At 45.6% G+C, this 26,434-nt stretch overlaps 1 protein-coding gene across 1 annotated transcript; it reads left to right on the top strand.

The window, feature by feature from the left end:
- Positions 1–2,531: 2,531 nt before the first annotated feature.
- Positions 2,532–25,670, top strand: Spg21 (SPG21 abhydrolase domain containing, maspardin). The gene is made up of 9 exons (XM_042687978.1): positions 2,532–2,634; positions 6,547–6,633; positions 11,654–11,815; positions 13,421–13,501; positions 16,513–16,658; positions 19,571–19,679; positions 20,847–20,954; positions 23,450–23,590; positions 25,088–25,670. Exons 2-9 carry the CDS (start codon positions 6,571–6,573, stop codon positions 25,202–25,204), a joined length of 927 nt encoding a protein of 308 aa, XP_042543912.1. The 5' UTR covers positions 2,532–2,634; positions 6,547–6,570; the 3' UTR covers positions 25,205–25,670.
- Positions 25,671–26,434: the final 764 nt, after the last annotated feature.

Raw genomic sequence — 26,434 nt, 5'->3', positions numbered from 1 at the left:
GCAAGCCTGAGGCCCTGGGTTCGATTCCCCAGCACTACATAAGCAAAAAGAAAAAAGCCGGAAGTGGCGCTATGGCTCAAATGGTAGAGCGCTAGCCTTGAGCTGAAGAGCTGAGCGACAGTGCCCAGGTCCAGAGTTCAGGCCCCACGACCGGACCCAAAAGAAAAAATAAAAAAGTTTAGTCCAAATTTGAACAGACAAGAAGGCAAACACAGGAAATGTCTTATCCAAGGACAGAATTGAGGTTTCTTCACTTCCAAATGTTAATCAACAAATCAGTCATCACAGACAAATCATGAAAAACTTACATTAGTTGAGGCCTATAGTCACAGACTGTAGACATTAGTATCTTTTCTTTTCTGAATATCCACCCTGGACCCAATGCCACTATTCCAGTACAGTGTGCCACAGACTTGATCTGGCTAGAAGGAAACAACATTCAGGTTTGATTTTGTTTGTCGGTCATGGGGCTTGAACTCTGGGCCTAGGTACTGTCCCTCAGCTCTTCAGCACAAGGCAAGTTCTCTACCACTTGAGCCACAGTGCCACTTCCAGTTTTCTGGTAGTTTATTGAAGATTATAAGTCTTACAGACTTTCCTGCCTCTACTGCTTTGAACTGTGATCCTCAGATCTCAGCCTCCTGAGTCGCTAGGATTATAGGCATGAGCCACCAGCACGTGGAAACATTCAGTTTTGATCTTAGAATTTGTAGATCAAACTGCAGTCAGGGCTGGGAATGTGGCTTAGTGGGAAAGTGCTTGCCTAGCATGCATGAAGCCCTGGGTTCCATTCCTCAGTACCACATAAACAGAAAAGGCCAGAAATGGTGCTGTGTCAAGTGGTACAGTGCTAGCCTTGAACAAAAGAAGCTTGGGGGGAAGAAAAGCAGCTCAAGGACAGTGCCCAGGCCCTGAATTCAAACCCCAGGATTGGCAAAACAAAAAACAAGAAATCCTAAGGGACATAGTCCAGGTCCTGAGTTCAAGCCACAGTAGCAGCATAAAAAAGCCTAGGCCTCAGTGTATATAGGATTAATAGCAGTTAACCACATCCTTAGTCTTGCGTGACCTGTGTTCCCCCAAAAGCCTCAGCTTCTAGTATCGAACTTGGACAAATTCCAATAACATAGGGATGTCTTAGCACTCCAGTTTTAGTAACACTTAGCAAAAAAAGAAACTAAGTAAATTGCCTAAAATTATCACTAGAATGGTAGAGTCTGCAACTTAAGTTTTTCCAGGCTTTAGAGTTAAGTTTTTCTCCCCACACATAGTGACAAAAGTGCAGATTTTCCCCACCCCACATTTCCTGAGTTTAAGTGCCAGTGTGTGCGTGGGAACTGGGGGGAGAGGGGGAGAAGATAGTATTTCTTTTAGGAAAGGACCCTGTGGTCACATTTGTATCCTCAGCTGTTCCCAAAACAACACATGGCAAGTACATGTTGCTTCCTGTCCCCCCCTAAGGAACTTTTAATGTCTGTGAAAGCCAGCTGTCTTACCATGCACAAGTACAGGCGGCAGACTTCCGAGCAGGTGGCCCATGGTGCTAGAAGAATCTGCAGCTGTCCTGGCTAGGGTTTGCTGAAGCAGCATAAACAGCCATCACTAGCTCTGTCCCTCTTCATCCATCTTCTGGCAGGGTAGCATTAATTGAAAACACTCCTACAAAACACTTCTAGATATATTACCAGATGAGTGTTTCTCAGACTTTCCTGCCCAGGCTGACTGAACCTCAGATCTCAGCCTCCTGAGATCCTAAGTAGGGGTGAACTACTGCCTCCCTCCCCAACTTTCCAGGGCCCTTTAACAAGATATCAAGCTCTGCCTGAACATCCGAGAGGTTCAATAGGACCTTGTTGCAGGATTTCTCAAGAACATCAGGCAAGGTTTCTGTGGTATAATTTGGCTTTATCCACTATTTCAGCACCCTGAAAAAGGCAGTCATAATGTCTGGCAGGATTATAGACATTTATGTGCTATGCCCAGGGGATGGGGATGTGTGTCTGGAGCAACAGAGTCTGTTCCCAGAGTCAAGAACTATGGAGGACCAAAGTGAGGATATCAGGCCCTGTTCACCAAAGCCTGGAACCCAAAGACATCCTCCCACCCCCAAAGCTTTGCACAGCAGGGACCCAGCGCCCCTTTCTTCTGCCAGGCTCCTAGCGTTGACCCAGAGGCGTCGCCGGTCTGGTCCTGAGCGTCGCCGCTTCCGTTAAGGTTTTTACCGAGGCCTCCCGGCAGCAGCACCGGCAGCACCAGTTTTCCACCTGCATCCCCCATCCCACCCCGTCACCATAGTGACGGCCCGCGCAGTGTTCGCACCGCCCCTTCCCACCCCCGGGAGATGTCCCCGCCCCTTCTCACGGGAGACCACGCCCGTTCATTACGACACATCGCTCACGACGTGGGCACGCCCCTTCCCTGCGACGTGGCCCCGCCCCCCTCCAAACCCGGAAGCGGGAGAGACGAGCTGGAGAGACGGACGGCTGCGGAGGAGGGAGGCGGCCCGAGCTCGCTCGGCCGCGCGCCCCGCCCTCGGAGGCCGGCCTCCACCGCGCCCTCCGCGCCTGCGGGTCCCGCCGGGCCGCAGCGGCTCCCGACCCACACGACCGCTACCACCGCCAAACTGGGCTGGAGGTAAGAGCCGCCTCAGGCGCTAGGGGAAGGGAAGTAGGGGCGGCCTGGGCCGGTAAGGGGTGGGAGAGGCCTCGGGGAGCGCCGTGTGTGTGTGTGTGTGGAGAGGTGTAGGTGGGTGTGTACGGCGCATGCGCGGCTGCTGGGACTGGGTGTGACTTTGTGAGTGTAGCCCACGAGTGGACGTGCCCATGTGACTGTGCACGTGATTGCATTCCTGGGTGTCTACGTCCAGTCTGGGTGTCTGGGTCCTTCTGCTTGGTGTGCCTGCGACCCCGCCTTTGTGTGGCCGCCTACCCCCCCCCACACACCCCATGTGACTGATGAAGGGATGGGAAAGCCCAGGTGGAGGGCAGAAGCTTTAAAGCGGCCTCCTGTTTTAATCATCCTGGGCCGTGGTTCCATGGCCCAGGAGCATTTCATTTCAGTAAACTTGTAAGAACCATGAGTACAGGCAAGTTGTTTCTGGAGATTGTGACAAAGGCCTGGGTCGTGGCTGAGTACAGGCCAGGTGCGAGGCTTGTGAATTGAATGCAGGAAGAGGAAAGTCGCAAGGTTGATGTGTCTGATTTGTCCCTTTCTGGGGAGTTACACGCTTTTGCAACTGCCTTGTCCCCTACCTGCAGTGAGTTGGTACAGAGATCCTGAACAGACTAAGGAGTAACTCAGTCGCTGCGTCCAGATTTCCAAAAGCTTTTACACCAAGGGCTCTGGAAGACAGGGAAGAGATGTCAAGTAGGCAGCTTTAACCTTGGGTGAAGTTTAGAGATAATGGGATGTGTTGCTGGAGAAAAGAGGGAGAGACATTCTCTAAACACTTCTAAAAGGACAGCGCTACACTGATGTATAGGGATGGATACTGACATTAAAAAGCCATTGCTGGGCTGGAGGTGTAGCTCAGTGGGAAAAGTTCATGCTTAGCATGGTTAAGACTCAGAATTCAGTCCCCAGCACCAAACAAAAGGAAACAGCCAACCATAATCCTGTCATTTAGCTAATTCTCAGGAGCTAATACTTTGTTTTTTCCAGAATTAATCACTGATTGTCCATATGAAAATGAGCTAACTTGAGGTAAAGGATCAGAAACTTATGACTAGTGACTTGAACATTTGTCAAGCAATTTCCTTGGCTATTCTGCTGGAATCCTGGACAGATGTACTTTCTTTTTTCTTTTTTTTTTGGTTTGGTCATGGGGCTTGAACTCTGGGCTTGGGCACTGTCCCTGTGCTCTTCCGCTCAAGGCAAGCGCTCTACCGCTTGAGCCACAGCGCCACTTTCAGTTTTCTAGTAGTTTGTTGGAGATAAGAGTCTCACCAACTTTCCTGCCTGGGCTGGCTTTGAACCTCGATCCTCAGATCTCAACCTCCTGAGTAGCTAGGATTACAGGCTTGAGCCATCGGCTCCCAGCTCAGCTGTACATTCTTAACTGCCAGCTTTATCACCCACTAGCATAAGGGTAAGAGAAGCCTGGTGTCCTGGAGTCCTGCCCTCCCCCCCCACCCCCTTTCCCCCCCCACTGGGTGGGGCTTCCTTAATCACCAAAAGGTTGATCCCTAGTGGCCCTTTCCCATTAGCATGAACAGGTGCCTTTGTTTTCGTGAAGGGCCAGTTCACATGAGATCAAATCACATGGAGCTCACTATGTCCACCTTATTGAATCCTGACCAGTTTGATCACAATCTCAGCTAACCTATTACGGGGCACAGAATGTTTCTCTTGTGACTTGCAAAACACAGGGCATTAGTGGATGAAAGAGAGCGCAAACAAACTTGCCTTTTAATCCCCTTCCAGCTGCTTTCTGTTTGCAGCAGGGGCTTTTTTTTTTCTTCCTTCTCATGAACATCAGCTGGTCAGATGCAACATTTGGTACCAATCTCACCTTTCATTACTGCCAAACTAGCACAAGTGTTCAAATCACTTGTTCCTGCAAAAATGTAGTCACAGCTGAGTGGAATCTGTTTGTCCTGCAAGATTAGTTGTAATGCATTTCAGGTGGCTGGGAATTATCTTGAGGACGGTGGGTGAGGAGTATCTTTCTGCTTTCTGCTGTGGAAAGAGGTGGCTGACTGAACTTGCGTGGCCGTGAGTTGACGTGGTATTTTGGTTTGTGTGTTGCAATTGATTCTAAAACTATAAATAACTTTAAATTTTTATGTTTGTTGCTTCTAGAAGCAAACAGTCCTGGTTTTGATTAGGAAGATAGCTTCTACATCTGTTGGTTTGTGTGCATATGTGTATGTATATGTGTGTATGTGCGCACTGGCATTGGAGCTTAAACTTAGGTTCAGTCACCATTCGTTAGCTTTATTGCTCAAAGTTGGTGCTCTGCTACTTGAGCCACAGCTCCTCTTCTGGCTTTTTCTGCTTATGTAGTGCTGAGGACTCAAACCCAGGGCCTCATGCATGCAAGCACTCTACCACTGGGCCACCTTCCCAGCTCCATAACCTGTTTTTTATATTTATATATAGAGTAAAGTACTTGCTTCTGAAAAGATACTATTAAATGTAGAAAGTATTTAGGTGGTATAGGAGTATTTAAAATCTGCCCAATTATAAGGTCTTGGAGAAGTAACTGTACTAGTTGCTTTATTGAACCGTAATAATCAGTTATGAGAGCTTAGAATGGCTTATTTTAGCATGTTAATCTGCAAGACAAAGTTGATGTTTTAGAGGATTTTTTGTATAAAGAATAGCTGTGTTTAAGCACTCAGATTTTCAGCATAAGACCACTGACTTGGTATTTTTAAATAACAGGTATTTTTAAATAACTGAGGATTTTAACAAACTTCTCTGAAAGTACCATCTTAGCTCTGAAATAAGGTCATTATTACAATCTCAAGAGTATTGAGTCTGGTTTAATATTGGAATGCCTATGTTTACTGTCTCTGGGGACTTTTGTTCAATAGCTTTTAGAGGTAGGGACAATGGGGAACCTTTGTGTGTCTCTGGGAGCGGATCTGGAGGGTCAAGGAATGAGGAAGAGCTTCACTGAGTTTAGAGAACCCTGCTCCGTGTGACAGTCTTGAACTTTCTTTGAAATTTCAGACCAGGAGTTAAACCCCTACTAGGTTACCTTGTTCATGATGTAACAAGATGTGGCTCCAAACGGATGGGTGGAAATTCCTCAGTTGGCAATAAGAATCTGCAGCAGGATCTATAATTTCATGCTCTTGTTATGATGCAACACAGAGGCCCAAACAAAAAGGGTTTGATTCTTCAGTACCACATAAACAGAAAAAGCCAGAAGTGGCATTGTGGCTCAAGTGGTAGAGTGCTAGCTGTGAGCAAAAGAAGCTCAGGGACAGTGCTCAGGCCCTGAGTTCAAGCCCCAGGGTTGGCAAAAAAGAAAAAAAAGCTAGAAATATCTCTCTGAAGACACTGTTGCTATCATTTTCTTTGAGTCTTTTATGTATCTTTGAAACACATCCTTGAGAATGGCAGGCTTGCCTGAATTCTGTGTGGAATTTCTGAACTCAGGTTAATGCCATCTCTTGCTCAAGACTTCATGAAGCAACAGGCTCACTGTAACTCCTTTCTCTAGAAGGACTGGTTCCCTGTCATCAGACAGGAGGAACTGTATTACAGTGGATTCCTGAGGCAGTGTGGACAGGCAATCAAGGGGACTCAGTTCAGAATGTGGAACTAGGGCTTGCCATGGGGTGTCAGAAGGCCTGCTCTGCCTGATCTCTGTGGCAGCCATATTTTCTTAATAAGTCATGTCCATTTTCTAGTCTAGAAGAACTAATGGGTTGAAATGACAATCTCTCTGCTCTGTGATTACACCAAATTGTTTTCTGTTGTTGAAGTGGATACTGAGAAGGTAAAATAGCCCATTTCCATGGTTTTAAAGTATTGTTGATTTAGTGACACCAGACTTTTATGTTCACTTCTGATGTAAGCATGCTTTTATTTCAGGGTTAACCTCCATTCTGGCTGATCATGGGAGAGATTAAAATCTCTCCTGATTATAACTGGTTTAGAAGTACAGTTCCCCTTAAAAAGGTATGTATGGAGTTGCTATACCTCTTTACAAACTCTTGTACAGTTTTTATGTGTGATTTAGATGCTGAGTCTCAATAGTGTGTGAGTAGAGATTATTGCTTGTTATCATGCCTTGGGGTTAATAGAGCACAAAGTTCGCCTGTGTCACATGCAGTCAGTGTTTGAGACACGAGCAAAAGCAATATGCTTGATTGTGTGTGTGTGTGTGTGTGTGTGTGTGTGTGTGTGTATGTGGTGTGCACATGCATGCGCCAATACTGGAACTTGAACTCAAGACTTTGTGCTCTCGCTTGGCTTTTCTGCTCACAGCTGGCGCTCTATCTCAGATAGTCAGATTGTATTTCTGTTCCTCAGACTTCAGATTTACAATAGATCACATTACCGTCTCTGCCATGATGAACTTCCTCTGCATAGTTGTTTTCCAGAAACCTGTGTACTTAGGATATTAGTAAACTCTTAGTAAATACTTAGAGTTCGACTATTGACTCTGAGCCTCAAGGTAATCCTAAACATTTGGAGATCCCAGATCAAGGGTATTCCCATCACAGAATAAAACTCTGTTGAGGGCTGGGAAGGTGGCTCAGTGGCAGAGTGCTTGCCTTGCATGCATGAGGCCCTGGATTGGTTTCATCAGCACCACATAAGCAGAAAAAGCTGGAAGTGGTGCTGTGGCTCAAGCGGTAGAGTGCTAGCCTTGAGCTGAAGAGCTGAGGGGCAGCTCCCAGGCCCAGAGTTCAGGCCCCACAGGTGACAAAAAATAAACTCTTTTGAGTCCCTTGTGCCAGTGTTAGAATCCTGTGATAACATGTTTATGGTCTCTGTTAGATTCTGTCAGTGTAGACAGAATTCTTGCCTCTCCCCACTTGCCAGAAGAGTTACAGAAGCTACAGTTAATAACAACTGGGCCAGGTGCAGTGGCTCATACCTGTAGTCCTGGGAGGAGATCAGGAAAATGCATTTGGATCCAGCTTAGGTAAAAACTTAGACTATCTCAGCCGAGCGCTGGTGGCTCACGCCTGTAATCCTACCTACTCAGGAGGTGGAGATCTGAGGATAGCGGTTCAAAGCCAGCCCGGGCAGGAGAGACCGTGAGACTCCTATCTCCAATAAACCACCAGAAAACCAGAAGTGGCGCTGTGGCTCAAGTGGTAGAGTGCTCGCCTTGAGCTGAAGATATGAGGGACAGCGCCCAGGCCCAGAGTTCAAGCCCCACGGGCCAACAAAAAAAAAACAAAAATAAACTTAGACTATCTCATGTTAAGCAAAAAGTACCCCAAGACAGGGACAAAAGGCATTTTATCTTTCCTGCTATTGTTTTTAATGTACTTATAATGCACTATATGATTCTTTCATTCCTTTTGTCCTTCTTCCCCCACGGTATAACCCATTTTCACTGTATTTGATTCCCGTGTTCTGCATCTTGTATATATACATTTTTGTAATTTGGGGAGGGGAAGGGGTGTAACGGAATGCTTAAATGGGGATGCAGGTTGACCCATTGTGACGATGAGATATACAGGATACTGTTGAAAACAAACTTTACAATGTAAGGAGTGGGAGGTGGGGAGGGATGTGAGGTGGGGAAAATCAAAGGAGGGGGTAACAATGCCCGATAGGAAATGTACTCATTACCCTATTCATGTAACTCTAACCCCTCTGCACTGAGACTATATCCTACCTCAGACAAACTGGGTATGGTGATACATGTCTCTGTGGTCCCCCACTATGTAAGATGTAGAAAGGTGAAGGTTCAAGACTAACTCTGGGCAAAAAGCCCAATATACTATCTGCAAAAATAACTGAAGCCGAAAGGCCTGGGAACATAACAAGTGCAGGCCTTGAGTTCAGATACAGTACTGCTCAAAAAAGTCTTTCTCTGTAGACGTATGTATTCAGTTCTCCACCTGTAGACAAGATACCTACTATATGCCTGGTACTGTTGGGGGAAGTCATGTATCTAGTTTCTGTGAACAGTTTGACAAGTTGGTGTGGAGTGTATGTTCACAGATGGGAAGGAGGCTCGTGGTTACCTGACATTATAGCACACACAGCCCAGGAGTACAGGGATTGGAATTAGAGTACAATGATATTTTATATAAATCTATTAAAATTTTGAGCCAGTCGCTGGCGGTTCACACTTGTAATCCTAGCTACTCGGGAGGCTGAGATCTGAGGATCATGGTTCAAAGCCAGCCTGAGCAGAAACGTCCCCATGAGACTCTTATTTCCAATTAACTACTCAAAAACTGGTAGTAGAGCTTGTGGCTCAAGTGGTAGAGTACTAGCTTTGAGCATAAGAGCTCAGGGACAGTGCCCAGGCCCTGAGTTCAAGTCCTACTACTGACCAAAAAAATTTTTTTTTTGTTTACCATGGTTTTTATCCTATTTTATGCAGTTACTCTATAAAGTAGAGTAATTGTTTCTAGAAATGTAGTGCTAGATAGGACATTTTTTATTTTATGATAGAATTTGAAGTCTGTCTCGGTAAAAAATTCTAGAATGAACTATATTTGCTAGTTGTTTTCATTGAAAAGAGAGAACCACTAGTTAAGCAGGAGAGATTTTAACATGTTAATATTTTAAGATAAAGTTAGTTTGTAAAGAATAGTTTTATTTTGTGCTGGTAGTGATACTTGAATTCAGGGCCTGGACGCTGTCTGAGCTTTTTCACTCAAGGCTAATGCTCTACCACTTAGGCCCCATCTCCACTACTGGCTTTTTGATGGAGATAAGGGTCTCATGGACTTTGCTGGCTAGGTTGGCTTCAAGCTTTTCCTCAGATCTCAGCCTCCTGAGTAGCGAGGATTATAAGCATGAGCCACTAGTGCTCAGCTAATTTTATTTTAGTAGAAAAACTACAGCTGTATTTCATCTGTACTTCATGGAATTTAAAGGCATAAGAACGTGGGCTGCTTATAAGGGAATCCTTTCCGTTCTGCCTCCTGGATCCACTGTCCTCCCAGGAGAAGCGGCCCCAGGGTCCCTCTACCTGCCTCCGTCTTTCAGGTGATCCCCAAGAGCTCCTGTATTTAGACCACCAGATCCCAAATATCCAAATGCACCCAAACAGTCTTAGAAGTCATTGCTGGACATAGTTTTTGTGGGGCTTTTTTTTTTTTTTTGGTCAGTTGTGGGGCTTGAACTCTGGGCCTGGGTGCTGTTCCTCAGCTCTTCAGTTCAAGGCCGGTGCTCTGCCACTTGAGCCACAGTGCCACTCCTGGTTTTGAGTTGTTTATTGGAGATAAGAGTCTCATGGCCTTTCCTGCCTGGGCTGGCTTTGAACCACAATCCTCAGATCTCAGCCTCCTGAGTAGCTAGGATTATAGGCATGAGCCACCGACGCCCAGCTAGGGTGTAGTTTTATGGATTAAAAATTTCCAATTATCAGTTTAGTCCATAAAGCGTAAGTTTGCTTTAAATTTTGTGGTGCTTGTCTTCAAATTATCAAACAGGTAACTGTTATTTTTCTATAGGAATTTTGACAAAATGACCAATTACAAAACTCTTGAGAAAGTCGAAATAACTAGCATATGTAATTATAGCTGTGGTCTCTTGTCACTTTTAAGGACATGTTATCCATGTTCCTTTTCTTACAAATTAAATTATTTGGATAATTCCCTAAAAGATGTGTTTGTCTTGCATGACTTTATTACTGTAAGATTGGGATTTGTGGGTATGCATTGTCAAAGGTTCTTAAAAGGTTTTGTTTTCCATTCCTCTGCTTCAACTCAGGGCCTGGGCAGTATGCTTAAGCTTCTTTTGCTCAAGGCTAGTACTCTACCACTTGAGCCACAGCTTCCCTTTTTTTCTTTTTCTTCCTTTGTTTTGGTAATTTATTTGTCTCAAGGACTTGACTGCCTGGGCTGGCTTTGAACTTGGATCCTCAGATCCCCTAAGTAGCTAGGATTACAGGTGTGAGCCACTGGGCAGCTAGCTTGTTTGCTTGTATTTTAAACCACAAGAAACCAGGAAAGTAAAACAAAACTGTGAGTGGCAAAATACAAAGGTGAAGACATTCCTGTGTGACATTGGGAAATCCGGGACATTCCTCAGTCTCTGTAGACTTGGCCTTGCCCTGTGAATTGGCTCCCTGTGATGCAGTAACCTCAGGTCAGTGTGCTGCTGTCCTGAGTGACTGTGGAGAGCCAGCTAGGAGGCTCAGACAGAAGCATTTAGGGGCCCTGAGGTTTTCCAGCCTAAAAGTAGAGCCTATATTGATTTGAACTGGCAAATGCTTGTGCAATGAATTATAATAGTCACACTTAGCTGCAGAGTGCTTGAATGACCTCAGCCCCTTTCATTCTCCTCCCTCCCTCTTGCCTGGTTAATGACCACTAAATCAAGCTGGCTTCTGATGACCCCTCCTCCCTCCTCTCCCAGAAGAGCCTGTTTTCTCCCGGTGCCCACTGCCCACCCCTACAGTATGGCCTGAGGCATCTCCCAGACTCCTCATGTACACCTGCTTTGCCCTTCCTACTAGGCCAGGGTCACATGGCAGCCATTCAGCCTTCCTCTGGAGTCACTTCCCACCCCTCAGGCTTGGTCTAGACCAGGTCCGAAGCATCTCTCCTCAGCTGGAGCCATCCCTACCTGCTTCACCACAGAGGCCTAGGGTACTGATCTCTGTGGTGGCCTGCGGATCTCAGCATGGGAAACTGACTGCCAGCTTGCTTCTTGTACACACATGCGCATGCACACACAAACATACACAGAGCCACAAGCAGGGAAAGGGGGGGGGGGGCAAAAGATGCCATGCCCAGAGTTTACTGTTTGATGTTAGATCTGATGTTAAATCAAGCTTCTTCCTGTTATTATGGACAGGAAAATTCAAAACAAGACCAAAAAAGCAACCCAACTCCGTGGAATCCGAGAAAAGAAAAGGAAATCAGAGCAGTTTGTTGTGTGCACTGAATCGTCTATGACCCCCCCCCAGGTCAAGGCAGTATTAAATTGTCTTTGAAACTATGCATCGAAACCAGATGTAAGAGTTCTTGTTTTTGACTTGTCACTTTCTCTGCAGATTATTGTCGATGACGATGACAGTAAGATATGGTCACTCTATGATGCCGGCCCCAGAAGTATCAGGTGCCCTCTCATATTTCTTCCCCCTGTCAGCGGAACTGCAGATGTATTTTTCCAGCAGATTTTGGCGTTGACTGGATGGGGTTACCGGGTGATAGCTGTAAGTATTGCTGTATCAGTATTAAAATTCAGATTAATTTCTTTTGCATAATGGAGACTTTTTTTTTTTTGGTCATTCATGGGGCTTGAACTCAGGGCCTGGAAGCTGTCCCTAAGCTCTTTTGTTCAAGTCTAACACTCTGTCACTTTGAGCCACAGCTCCACTTCTGGTTTTCTGGTGGTTTATAAGAGAGATTAGAGTCTCACAGACTTTCCTGCTGGGGCTGGCTTTGAACCTCAATCCTCAGATCTCTGCCTCCTGAGTAGCTAGGATTACAGGCATGAGCCACCAGTGCCTGGCTACACAAACCGAATTTTAATAATTAAAGCAATATATCAAATCAAAAATTATCCTCTAATATACATGATGGTATGTATTCCTTTGTTTTCCTTTAGCAGAATAAATATAAGTACTTAAACAACAAGCCTGTCAGATGGGTTTTATGTATATAACAACAGAGGAAGCTAGCACTGGTGGCTACTCAGGCAAAAAAGTCCATGAGACTCTTATCTCCAATTAACTACCAGAAAACCAGGAGTACAGCTATGGCTCATAGTGGTAGAGCACTAGCCTTGAGCTGAAGAGCTCAGAGACAGTGCCCAAGCCCCAACTTCAAGCCCTACAACCAACCAAAAAAATACATATTAATATAATAAAAACAGGGAAATTCTTAGGAGACAAGCCTGAATCCTCTAGAGATGAGTTTATGCTTTGTTGTTCTCCTCATCACCAGTATTAAAGGGCCAAGTGCCATACTCTTTTCAGTGTAATAAAGTACAAGAGACCAGATAAAATAAGACAATCCAAAAGAACCATCTTATTGATTGCTCCTTAAGGAAATAATACGGAATAGAGGGATCCCTCCTCAGAACAAATGTTATTTCCAGTTCTCTTGAGCTCTTTGAACATCATATCCTCCATTCACAAGGCAATTGGGCTTAAACAGTATTGCCTCAGTACCCGGCCCTTGCTAGGCTGGTGAGGTACCATCGAGCCCTATTTGTTCCTAACTTTTAGGACTTCCTATCCAACCAAGTGTCTGAGCCGCATTCCACCTACCTTGTTTCCCATCATCATGGGGCCTAGTTATAGGTTAAAAAATTTTCTCCCCAGCGTTGGCCTCAAACCACGATCCTCCCTCTCAGCCTCCCAAGAAGCCACTGGCTTCTTGGTATGAGCCAGTGGCAATCAGCATCTTTCTCTCCCCAACTCCCAGGGTTTGAACTCAAGACCCTGTGCTTGCTAGGTGCCGGCCTCTGCCACTGAGCCATCCTCCCATCCAGACAACACCATGTCTTTCCTTGGGTCCGTTCTGATCTACTCTCCCTTCAACCTCACACTTAGCTAATTTGGCAGTTGATGTGAGTTAAAGTTGTTATTCACATATATCCCTAGAGTATGTTCACTTTTTATTCTCTTGAAATTTTGGTCTTTAGGTAAAATATGTTAAGTTTAGAAGAAAGTGAAAGCTTTTATATATTTTAAGAGGCAAAGCTTGAGCAAATGAGAAATGCTATTATGTAAGGTTCTTTTTTTTTTTTTTTTCCCCTCAAATGAGTTGCATTTTTACTCCCATGGTTTTTTAAACTGAAATTGTCGTTTCAGCTGCAGTATCCAGTTTATTGGGATCATCTTGAATTCTGTGATGGGTTCAGAAAACTTTTAGACCATTTACAATTGGATAAAGTGAGTACCCTGGAACTAATTTACTACATGCGTTTTTAATGTAACATTTATCTTGTAAAGCTTGGAGTTGTCCTTTTTTTAGGGGGGGGGGACTGGGATTTGAACTCAGGGCCTTAGGTGCTCTACCACTTGACTGACACCCCTATTCCCTTTTTGCATTTGTTAATTTCCAAAAGGGTTCGTGCTTTTTTCCTGGCCTGCGATCCTCCTATTAATGCTTCCCTGATAGCTGGGATGACAGGCACACCCTGCTACCTCTAGCTTTTGATCTCAAACCTCCCAATCTCAGACTCCTGAGTAACTAGGATTATAGGTGTGAGCCACCATGCCTGGGTTTTTCTTTCTTTTAATGATAGCCTTACTGCGATATAATTCACATATCACATAATTTACCTTTTATACAATTAAATATTTTTTAGTAAACTCCCAAATGCCTGCAGCTATCACCACCATTAATTTTTTTTTGGGGGGGGGTGGGGGGTGGGGAATTTTCCCACAAAGAAACTCCAAGCCAGGTGTGATGGTACATACCTATAATCCCAGCATTCAGGAGGCTGAGCCAGGGAGGAGCTCAAGTTTTAAGCCAGCCTGAATTACATAGTGAAACACTATATCAACTTTTATTTAAAAAAGAAAAAAGCCTGGTGCCAGTGGCTTATGTCTGTCATCCTGGCTAATGAGGAGGCTAAAATCTGAGGATAGCAGATCAAAGCTAGCCTAGGCAGGAAAGCTCATAAGATTCTTCAGTAACCACCAGAAAACTAGAAGTGACTCTGTGGCTCAATTGATAGAGCTCTAGCCTTGAGCAAAAGAGCTCAGGGGCAGTGCCCAGGCTCTGAGTTTAGGCCCCGTGACTGACCCCCCCAAAAAAAAGTCCCAGATTGATCAGCTTTGATTCCCCATCTTCTTTCCTAGCTCTGCAGCCTGATCTGTTTTCTGTTTCTGTGATTTGTCTTTTCTGGTTATTTTACATAATGTGATCATATGCTGTTTGGTCTTTTGCAACATTTCTGAAGTTGTCTCATAGCATGAGTTAGTTCAGCTTGAGTATCCCTCATCTGAAATGCTCAAGATCAGAAGTGTTTAAGGTTTTGGATGAATGAGGTAGCACACACCTGTAATCCTGGCCACTTAGGAAGTTGAAGCAGGGGGACTGAGAACTCAAGGTCAGCCAAGGCACTTATTGAGACCCTAGCTCAAAAAATAAAAAACTTCAGGGCACTGGTGGCTCACTCCTGTAATCCTAGCTACTCAGGAGGCAGAGATCTGAGGATCAGAGTTCAAAGCCAGCCCTGGCAGGAAAGACTGAAACTCTTATCTCCAATTAACCACCGGGAATGGCGCTGTGGCTCAAATGGTAGAATGCTGCCTTGAGCACAAAGAGGCTCAGGAACAGTGCCTAGGCCCTGAGTTCAAGCCCCATAACTGACAAAAAATAAATAAAAACTACAGCCAGACACTATTAACTCATGCCATTAATCCTAGCTACTCAGGAAGCTGAAATCTGAGGATCTAGGTTCAAAGCTAGCCCAGGCAGAAAAGTCTGAGACTCTTTCTCCAATTAACCAGCAAAATGCCAGACTGGTGAACACTGGTAATGAGTGGAAAAAGCTGAGCAGTAGTTCAGAGCTCTCAGTTCAAACTCCTAACACTCCTCCAGTTCCCCCCCCCCCCCCCCAAATAAATAAACTAAATGGCTTGGGGCATGGTACAAGTATGCTTGTGTAGCGTGAGAGAAGGAGGCCCTGAGTTCAGTCACCCAGGGGTGAGTGACAAAAAATAAAAATATTTCAGATTTGGGAATCTTTTTATATACTTGATCATCATTTTCATACTCTTTATACATCTCATCCCTAATATGTAAAACTGAAATTTGAAATGTTGCAATTTTTTCTGAGTATTATGCCCTCAAGCACTTTAGGTTTTGGGCATTTCATGGAATAGGTCCGTTCAGTTGAATGCTCACTCCGGACTTCCTTTATGTGTTTTATTTCTCTTTAGGGTTAAATTAGATGAACATAGCATGTCTGGGGTTTTTCTCACATTGTGTCTAACGAATAATGCCGCTGTGACCCTCTGCTTACCATTTTGTCAGTGGCACTGATTAAACCGGACCATGCACCTGACAGGCCAGTGCTGTGCCTCAGAGTTCCTGTAAACAGAAACTGAAGTGGAATTGGTTTGCTGGATTTTTGTTTTTTACCGGTCTTGGGGCTTGAATTCTGGGCCGGGGCGCTGTCCTTGAGTTTCTTTGGATCAAGGCTAGCGCTCTACCACTTGAGCCACAGCTCCACTTCCAGCTTTTTCTGAGTAGTTTATTGGACTTTCTTGCCCAGGCTTGCCTCAGATCTCAGCCTCCTGAGTAGCTAGGATTACAAGTGTGAGCCACCAGTGCCTGGCTTTGTTTTGTTTTTGAGACAGGGTCTCAGTATATAGCCCAGGCTGACCTCAAAACTCTCCATCCTCCTGCCTGGGCCTCCCGAGCGGGGCCTCTCCAGGCTTGGGCAGTGGTCTCATCTTGCAGGTTGTGAGGCTTCAACTCTGGGCCTGGGGCTGTCTCTGAGCTCTTAGGCTCAAGGCTAGCACTCTTACCACTTTAAACCACAGCAGCATTTTCTGGTGGTTAATTGGGAATGAATCTCATGGACTTTCCTGCCTGGACTGGCTTTGAACCATGATCTGCAGATCTCAGCCTCCTATGTAGCTAGGCTTACAGGTGTGAGCCACCAGTGCCTGGCAGTAGTCTCATTTTTCTAATGTAATCTTTGGGTACTATTTTTAACTGGTATACGTAATTTGAAGGCACAGTTGTGTTGTTTTCTTGATGTGGTGTGTAAACTTCATTTAAATATAGTGTTTCTTACATTTCTAGCTACGGTATCGATCAGACTATTGAATTGTGATGACATTGTATTCTAGGATTAGTGATAACCGAAGTAATTTTTTTTTTTTATACTCCTGTTGGGAATGATCAGCGTTCTGGGCCCTGCCTTATGTTTGTTTATAATTAGGTCCATCTATTTGGGGCTTCTTTGGGAGGCTTTCTGGCTCAGAAATTTGCCGAGTACACTCACAAATCTCCTAGAGTCCATTCCCTCATTCTCTGCAATGCCTTCAGCGACACCTCCATCTTCAACCAGACGTGGACTGCAAACAGGTAGACATAAACAGCTGGTCAGAATGTTCTGGAGTGTTGGCTTGAGGTGTGTGTGCGCGTGCAGTGGGGAAGAAAGATTTGTATCTGTTTCTGAATTCTGCAACTTCTCTGGCTTTTAAAATTGGAGTGGTCACCTTTGTAAAAGAGAAGGGTTGAGCTGAGCATTTGTGGCTCACACCTGTAATCCTAGCCACACAGGAGGCTGCGATCTGAGGATTGTGGTTCAAAGCCAGCCCAGGCAGGAAAGTCTGTGAGACTCATCTCCGATTTACCACCAATAAATCAGAATTAGAGCTCTGGCTCAAGTGGTAGAGTGCTAGCCTTGAGTGAAAAAGCTTAGAGGGAGTTTTGTCCAGGCTCTGACATAAAACCTAGGACCAGCAACAAAAGAAAAAAGAAAAGAATGAACTCTATGTCCAGTTCTTTCCATTACTCAGTTGGTTACTGTCTGTTCAGATACGTGTATAGTTTGTCTGCATTGCTCTACAGTAACTTGCACTTGCACTGACTGTGTGGGTAGTTGTGTATAGATTGGCTGAGGTGTTTGGCATGTTTTAGTGTGACACAGACTTGATTTCCTTCACTTTCTGCACTATTACCAAGTTGAAAAGACTAGAACACATGTGTGGTTCATCAGAAGATGTTCTGTGCTTCAGAAAGATGGAAATGTTGACAAATGCCCCCTAGGACATTGGGGCAACCAGTGTGGGTCCTGTTTCCTTCGAGCCATCCCTTCATTGACTTTAGTATTGTAATTAGTTTGCAAGAACTCTATTTGAGTCACACCTCCACTCCTTTTTTGTTTGTAGTTTGTTTTCCAAATAGGGTCTTGTGCTTTTGCCCAAGTTGACGTTGGACCATAATCCCTCTTGTCTCTACTTCTCAAGTAGCTGGGGATTATAGGAGGAATATACCATTATTCCTGGCCCGAAGATCTTAAAACTGGCTTGCTGTATGCTTCTTTCATTAGCCTATTAGAAAGTGACTCAAGTCTGTTTACTTCCAGGCTGAAAAGGGATCAGAGGACAAGTTGTTAGCTTAAGGAATGGTTGATTAGGTAAGCTTCACAGGACCAAGATAAAAATGACAGACCAGGGTCCAAAAAGACCATCTTAATCTGAATCTTAGCTCCTTTTATAGTGAGGACTGAGGAACTCTAGTTGCATCTAAGCTTGTGGGTTTGCTTTGCTAGTTTCAGTGATCAGGCTGTGTGCTGAAGGACAGTCCCATGCAGCTAAGTTCTCCCGTCCATAGTCATGTAAGACAAGAGGCTGTGACCTGTCTGACCTCTCTGGTTGCCTCCATCCACTTCCCCTGGGGTCAGGAATCTTGGCTTGCATTGGTTATTCTTGCTATAGTGCTAGTCTCAGGATGTATAACTGTATGGTATAATTTTCTGTTTCATCCCAACAAAACCAGCCCTTTGCCATGTATCAAGGGCTGCTTTGCATTGGAGTTTTAACTCCAGGCCAAACGTAAGTCAGCATTTCTTTATTCTTGAAGGGACAACCAAACCCCTCCTCCTTTGTGTTGTACCAGTCCTCAGGCTTGAACTCAGGGCTTGGGTGCTGTCCCTGAGCTTTTGTACTCAAGGCAGGCACTCTACCACTTTGTGAGTAGTTGGAGATAAGGGTCTCGCATATTTTCCTGCCTAGGCTGGTTTTGAAACACGAGCCTCAGATCTCACCCTCCTGAGTAGCTAGGATTACAGGACTGAGATAGGCCAGCCCATCTGTTTCCTATGGGGATTGGCCCCATTCCCATTTAGTGTACTGCCCTTAAAGGCCCTTCCCAGATGGTTTCTAGGAAAAGATTTGCTCCCACTTCTAGCGCAGCAAATACACCCAGTAAGTCTAGAGCTAAAAAGCAAATTGAGAAGGAATCCAAGCAGGATAGACCATACTGAGGCAACATTTTGTTATAAAGCTAAGCCCAGTGCTCTGGTCAAACAGGGGAGGGTCTGTCAGGCATGCAAGAGGACTACTTCTCTGTACAGCCATAGGGGAGAGGATAGGGATTACCAGCTCATACATCTGAGCCCTCATTTGTTTCCTTACTTTGGGATGCACAAAAAAAGCTGTGCTTCGGGGGCTGGGAAGGTGGCTCAGTGGTAGAGTGCTTGCCTTGCATGCATGAGGCCCTGGGTTTGACTCCTCAGCACTACATAAGCAAAAAAAGCCAGAAGGGGTGCTGTGGCTCAAGTGGTGGAGCACTGGCCTTGAGCTGAAGAGCTGCAGGACAGTGCCCAGGCTCAGAGTTCAGGCTCCACGACCACCAACAAAAATAAATCTGTGCTTCAGGATGAGAGCACAAGATGGCTCTGCAAAGGTGGCAAAAGGAGTGGTCTTGCATTTTACCTGGACCCTCATTACAGAGTAGTAGTCCATATAGCATTTTACATGGACCAGTAGTCCATATAGCATCTTACATGGACCCTCATTACAGAGTAGTAGTCCATATAGCTTATGTGCTAGTGTAGTATTAGTACCACGTACATAACACCTATGTCCACCAGGAAAACAGCGTGTTCCTCACTATCCATTTTTACCCAGGGTTCCTCTTGGAAAAGCTGTGTCCTGTGTGGGCTTTTCTTTCTGCACCTGACTAGATTTCCTTTTCCACCCTCTGCAAACTCTAGTCTTCCTCTTTCCAGTATCCCTCCTCCTCACTGATGCTTTGCATCTCAGTAAGGTAAATTATGTACAGTGCATTAATAGAAGAGAGCTCCCATTCCAGAACTTCTTAAGAAATCCTCACCTCTGACTTCAGTGTGTGTGCAGCACTGGGGGAGGAGGGGAGGGGCATTGCAAAAGCCAGCAGGTAAGGAGGTGAAGCAGCAGTACTGCCATCACTGAGTGGCACTGAAGTGCCAGGAAGCACCAAAGTCATGCCTGCCACTCTTTATTTTCCAGCTTTTGGCTGATGCCCTCCTTTATGCTCAAAAAAATAGTTCTCGGAAACTTTTCGTCTGGCCCGGTGGACCCCGTGATGGCCGATGCCATTGACTTCATGGTGGACAGGGTGAGGCTCGTGGCTGGGGCGTGGGGACACCTTGGACTGGGGATTTCCACAGTGACCTCGAGGGAGATCCATCCTTCTCATTGACCCCAACATTTAATGCTTTATTCCCACTCGTAAGGCCTGGCTACGTGAGTGCTTCCCATGGTTCTTCATCCACATCCCCTGGGGAGCATCTAGATGCTAGATTCCAAGTGGGAGCTGAATGCCTGCTTAGCAAGTTCAAAACCTGCCTCCCCTCCAATAGAACAGTAATGTATTAAACTGCAGAACTCTAGAAGGAAAGGTTTTGAAAGGTTTTTACCTAAACAAATGATAAATGTTTAAAGTGTGTTCAACCTGACTTAAACATTACCAACTGTGTTATCCTATTAGTATGTACAATATTTTTTTTTTTTAGTCCGGTCGTGGGGCCTGAACTCTGGGCCTGGGCGCTGTCCCTCAGCTCTTCAGCTCAAGGCTAGCGCTCTACCACTTGAGCCACAGCGCCACTTCTGGCTTTTTTCTTTTTGCTTATGTGGTGCTGAGGAATTAAACCCAGGGCCTCATGCATGCAAGGCAAGCGCTCTACCACTGAGCCACCTTCCCAGCCCCAAAATGATTTTTTTTTATTCAAACCTGCGTATGGTTAGCTTATTCCTGTAATCCCAGAACTCATGAGACTAAAGCAGGAAGATTGAGAGTTCAAAGCCAGCCTGGGCAACATAGTAAGACTCCCATCTTGGAAACAGATACTAAGGCTTCACATGAGACAATCCACCTGGAATCTGGAAACCTGGGATATTTTCCTTTTTTTTTTTTCTCTTCAGTGCTTTGAGACAGAGTTGCAACTCTTTAGTTTAGGCTGGGAATCATTTTTGCCTCCAAGTGCTGGGATTACAAGTGGGAGCCTCTACACTACACTTAGCTGGGATCTGCAATTTTATTTTACCCTCTCCTGCTCAGGTAAATGTGATGAACCAGGTCTGCAGGCTTCCATTTAGGAGCTAATGGACAGGTGATTGGTGAGATCTCTTCCGGGTCAAAGATCCCTTCAATGTTGAGGGGCACAGATTGGCTTGCTCTGCCCGTGGACACCTGGTTGAGGGCTGTGGAACCATAAACATCTGTAGACTTTGACATAAATATCTAGAATTATTTCAGAAACCTTACCAGTGTTTCTTTCTGCAGCTGGAAAGTTTGGGGCAGAGCGAACTGGCTTCAAGACTCACCCTGAATTGTCAGAACTCTTATGTGGAACCTCATAAAATTCGGGACATTCCAGTAACCATCATGGATGTAAGCTCTGCTCCCCTCCCCCTCCCCCCTGCCATGTCAGATCATTTCCGATGAGCTATTGCAAAGGCTGCCTTGCTTTTAGTTTTTCTCACTTCCTGGATTTTTTTTCCCCTGGCAAGAACAACATAGACTTACACAGCCTGCTTAGACTTTACCCATCTGGGTGCTTTTTTTTTTTCTTTTGCCAGTCATGGGGCCTGAACTCTGGGCCTGGGCACTGTCCCTCATCTCTTCAGCTCAAGGCGAGCGCTCTACCACTTGAATGACAGCACCACTTCCAGCTTTTTCTGCTTATGTGGTGCTGAGGAATCAAACCCCGGGCCTCATGCATACAAGGCAAGCGCTCTACCACTGAGCCACCTTCCCAGCCCCCTGGGTACATTAAAAATTTTTTTTTTTTAATTTTTGTGCTAGGGATCAAACCCAAGGCTTTGTGCTTGCTGGACAAGTGCTTTACAACTGAGCTACAACCCTAACCTGTTCTTTTCTGTTTTAATATATCATAATTGACCAGGCTAGTTTTTTAAATGGTTTGGGGACCGAGTACATTGTCAATGTTGTACAAACGTTAGCACTATTCCATCCCAGAAGTTTGTGTGTGGTACTGGGATTTGAATTTGGGGCTTCGAGCTCACTAGGCAGGCAGGATCTTTGTTTTGCCCAAACCAGCCCAGACCTCCTATTTATATTTGCTATTGTAGTAGCCAGTTTTTCTGTTGAGATGGAGATTTTTCAGACATTTTGCCTAGCTGGCTTCATACAGTGATCCTCCTATGCAGCTGGATTTAGACAGAAGCCCACCAGAACTTTTTTTTTTTTGTCATTCATGGGGCTTTAACTCTGGGCTTGGGTGCTATCCCTGCACTTTGCAGCTCAAGAGGAGAACTCTGCCGCTTGAGCTAGCAACACTTCCAGTTTTCTGTTGGTTTATTTGAGATAAGAGTCTCACGGACTTTCCTGCCTGGGCTGGCTTTGAACCGTGATCCTCAAATCTCAGCCTCCTGAGTAGCTAAGATTACAGGCATGAGCCACCAATGTCCAGCTCGGAACTTTGTTTTATCATCCTCTACTCCATACCACTTCCTCTCCCCCCACCCCGACCCCGCCATTCACTTGAACAATAACTGTTGTTCCTTCTTTTCCTCTCTGGTCCCTGGCAACCAAAAGTCCACATCTGTGTCTCTGTTGCCTACCCTCTCAGATTCTTGTGCCTTGCTTTTTTTCACTTAGCACAATGCTTTGAGGATTTTTGAGGTTGAGGGCATTGACTAAGTGGCAGAGCACTTGCCTAATAAATACAAGATCCCATGTTCAGACCCCAGTACCATTTAAAAAAAAAAATGTGAACGGGGAAGATGGCTCAGTGGTAGACCGCTTGCCTTGTATGCAGGAGGCCCTGGGTTCAATTCCTCTGCACCACATAAGCAGAAAAAGCTGGAAGTGGCGCTGTGGCTCAAGTGGCAGAGCACTAGCCTTGAGCTGAAGAGCTGAGGGACAACACCTGGGCCAGGGTTCGGGCCCCATGACCAACAAAAAAGATGCATTGATGCTATAACATGTTCAAATATTGTGCCTTTAAGGCTGAGTAACAATCTACCCATCCATGCCTGGGTCAGTGGACACCCAGGTTGTTTGTCCACTCTGGCCCTTGTGACTAATGAAAGCTTCTGTGAATACCGGGATGAAGGTACCTGTTGAGTCCTGCTTTTCCTTATTGTGGGTGTGTGCCTGCAAGAGAGGTCGCTGCCTTAACTTTGAGGACTGAACTACCCCAATGTTTCCATGTGGCTGCAATACTTTACATCCCCCTTGGCAGTGCATAAGGTTCTGATTTCTCCATAGTCCGAACAAGAGTTATTTCCTGATTTTTTTTTTTTTTAAATAATGGCCATCCTAATGGGTATGAGGTGGTGTCTCACTCTGGTGACTTTTGTTAATGCTGGGATGGAACCCAGGGCTTCTAACTGCACTGTACCAGTGACCTACAGCCCTGACTTGCTTATGCATGTGTGTGACACTGCTGGGGCTTGAACACAGGGCCTTCCATTCAGCCTTTTTTTTTTCCCACTCCTTGCCTAGTCCTCTACCCTTGAACCACATCTCCATTTTATTTTTGGTCAGTCATGGGGCCTGGGCACTGTCCCTCAGCTCTTCAGCTCAAAGCTAGTGCTCTACCACTTGAGCCACAGCGCCACTTCTGGCTTTTTCTGCTTATGTGGTACTGAGGAATCAAGCCCAGGGCCTCATGCATACAAGATAAGCGCTCTACCACTGAGCCACCTTCCCAGCCCCAACACATCTCCACTTTTTGTTGGTTAGTTGGAGATGAGAGGCTTAAGGGTTTGTCTGCCTAAGGTGACTCTGAAATGTGATCTTCAACCTCCCAAATAACTAGCATGATAGGTGTAAGCCGGGGACCACTCTGGGCAGAGGCATGTTCGTCTGTTAGGAAAGAATGTGTGAAATCCAGTTCGTCTCTGCCCTGTGTTCCTCAGGTGTTTGACCAGAGCGCACTGTCAACCGAAGCCAAGGAAGAAATGTACAAACTGTACCCAAATGCCCGGCGAGCTCACCTCAAAACGGGAGGCAACTTCCCTTACCTGTGCAGAAGCGCAGAGGTGAATCTCTATGTACAGGTAGGTCACCTAGAGTCTGGAGCCAGTGGGACTTCCCAGCACGATTTGGAGAGTGGATTAAGCGAGAAATGGCAGAAGCTTGTGTAGGAATGGGCCACTAACTTGATGAAATGGACTCCAGTGTGTTTAGAGACCCGGAATACTCTGCTTACTATCCCTTTTTCTAGGATAGCAGGCCTGCTCCATACACCAGGCTTAAATGAGCCTCATGAAGTGGGTTTTTTTGTTGTTGTTTTGATGCCAGTCCTATGGCTTGAACTCAGGGCCTGGGTGCTGTCTGTTAGATTCTTTTTCTCAAGGCTAGCATTCTACCACATGAGCGATAGCTACCCTCCGGGTTTTTGGTCATTATTGGAGATAATGTCACAATTGCCTACCTGAGCTGGCTTCAAACCACAATCCTCAGATCTCAGCTAGTATTGCAGGCATGAGCCACCAGGACCTGACTTTTTATGCTATTTTTGGTGGTTCTGGGGTCTGAACTCCACGTGCCTCGCAGGTGCCCTACCACTGAGTCACACACAGCTCGTTTTCTTCAGTTGTTACCTCTGTCTCCTATCTGGATATTACAGGCACGCACCACCACACCTAACTTATTTATTGAGATGAGGGGTCTCAGCTGGCCTCTAGCTATGGTTCTTCCAATCTCTGCCTACCAGGTAGCTGGGATTTGTAGACATGAGCTGGAGATGTATAATCTTATTGTAGTAAAGGAGAGAAAAAACCACTACCAACTAAAACGCTTCTTCATTCTCTACCTAAAGGGCTACTAGAATGGAAGTGACAAGTGACTTCCTTGGCAATTTAGCTGATACCAGGAGCTTTATGGAGAAAGTCACGTTCCTGGATCCTTTTATCCCACTTGTACAAGTAGAACCAGCGAGAGGATCTGAAAACATAGGAAATGGTACCTAGCTGGGTGTTGTGGCTCAGTTTTAATCCCCGCTACTTACTTAGATGTAGAGATAGGGAGGACCTGAGAGTCAAGGCCAGCTTAGGAGATATTTAGTGACACCTCATCTCAAACAAGCCACACATAGTGGTGTATGTCTGTCATCCCAGCTATGAGGGAGATAGGATTTGATCTGATGCTGTCCTGGGGGGGGGGGAAATGAGAGATCGGAAAAATAACTAAAGCAAAAAGGGCTGGTGAATACATAGTTCAAATAGTAGAGTGCCTGCTGCCCAGGCTGGCTTTGATCCGTGACCCTACAAGTCTCAGCCTCCTAACTAGGTCTCCTAAAATGTGCACTAGTAGGATATGCTGGCGCACATCTATAATCCCAGCACTTGGGAGGCTGGGACAGGAGAATCAGGAGTTAGAGGCTAGCTTGGGTCACATAGTAAAGACCTGGTCTCAACAGCTTTTGAGTCTTCTGTGTCTACCAAGATTTCTCCCATTAGTCAAACTTTAGAGTAAAACCTTTTTGCGTGCGTGGTATAGCGATCAAGGCAGCTGAGCCTCCATCCCAGCCCCACCGCCCTGTGTTTGCACAGATCCATTTGCTGCAGTTCCACGGAACCAAATACGCCGCCATCGATCCATCCATGGTCAGCGCCGAGGAGCTTGAGGTACAGAAAGGCAACCTGAGCACAAGCCAGGAGGAGCAGTAGCTGTGGGCCTCACGGTTAGTGATGCACGCCGTGCGTGACGTGCGCTCGGCTTCCCTGATCAGTACCTCCAGCCAGCCTCTTCGGGAGGTGCCAGCCCCACTGCGTTTCGGAAGGAGGACTGAGTGTCACCTTGGCAACAGGTGCAGCTCTTCTGAGCCAGTGCGACTGTCCCCTCTTCAGTTTTTTTTTAGCTTTTAAATTTGAGAAAAGTACTTTTGAAGACTGTCACTTTAAAAATCATGAAAATTTTGCTACAAAAGTCTTCGCTACTGTTCCTAGGTGAATTAATTTCGGGAGTTTAGGGTTCCTTCTCTTTTCTATCATCTTTCTTTTGTGTTGGGTGCAGCAAGGCCACACAGCAGTCAGGCTGAGGCCACCACCCACTCATTTCCCATGAAGCACACTGTTCTCAGTGCTAGCCCTTGTCTAAGACAGTACAGTATTTGGAATTAAAAAGTCAATTTCAGGGAGTGGTGCTGTGATTCTTTTGCTGCTGACTTGGGCTCCATGGATTGGTAAGTCACTTCTACATAAAGCACAGGTTGCTCGTGCTAAATTGAGGGTCCCAGTTCCAAGCCAGTCCAGGAAGGAAGGACTATGAGACATCCTACCTCTAACCAGCAAAAAGCCAGAAGTGGCACTATGACTTGTGGTAGAGTACTAGCTTGGATGAAAAAGTTCAGGGACAGCATCCAGAATTCAGTCCCAGAATAGGTATACACAAATGAAAAGCTACTATGTGGCAGGTCCTTTTCTTACCGTTTTTTTTTTTGAGTGAAAACTTTTTGTCGGTCATGGGACTTGAACTCTGGGCCTGGGGACTGTCCCTCAGCTCAAGGCGAATGCTCTACCACTTAAGCCACAGCATCACTTCCGGTTTTCTGGAGGCTAATTAGAGGTAAGAGTCTCATGGACTTTCCTACCCTGGTTGGCTTTGACCTGGGATCCTCAGATCTCAGCCTCCTGAGTAGCTAGGATGACAGGCGTGAGCCACTGGCAGCTGGCGAGTGAAACGTTTTAAACACAAATAGAAAATAGTACAATTGTATCCCTAAACTTTAGACTTGGCTATGAATTGAAGTTTTTTTTATCTCTCAAGCTGCCCATTCTTCCACATTTATAGCTGGCTTATGTTATAGCCATTTCTTATACCATCACTTGCCTATGTGTACCAAAAGAGAAAAGAGTTATTTAGAAACTAGTTGACCTGGTGCCAGCACCTCATACCTG

This window comes from Dipodomys spectabilis, unplaced genomic scaffold (assembly GCF_019054845.1).
Source record: "Dipodomys spectabilis isolate Male_0828 unplaced genomic scaffold, ASM1905484v1 ptg000108l, whole genome shotgun sequence".
In the NCBI taxonomy this organism is placed as follows: domain Eukaryota; kingdom Metazoa; phylum Chordata; class Mammalia; order Rodentia; family Heteromyidae; genus Dipodomys; species Dipodomys spectabilis.
The sequence above is the reverse complement of the archived record's forward strand: the minus strand, read 5'-3'. Positions and strand labels throughout refer to the sequence as shown.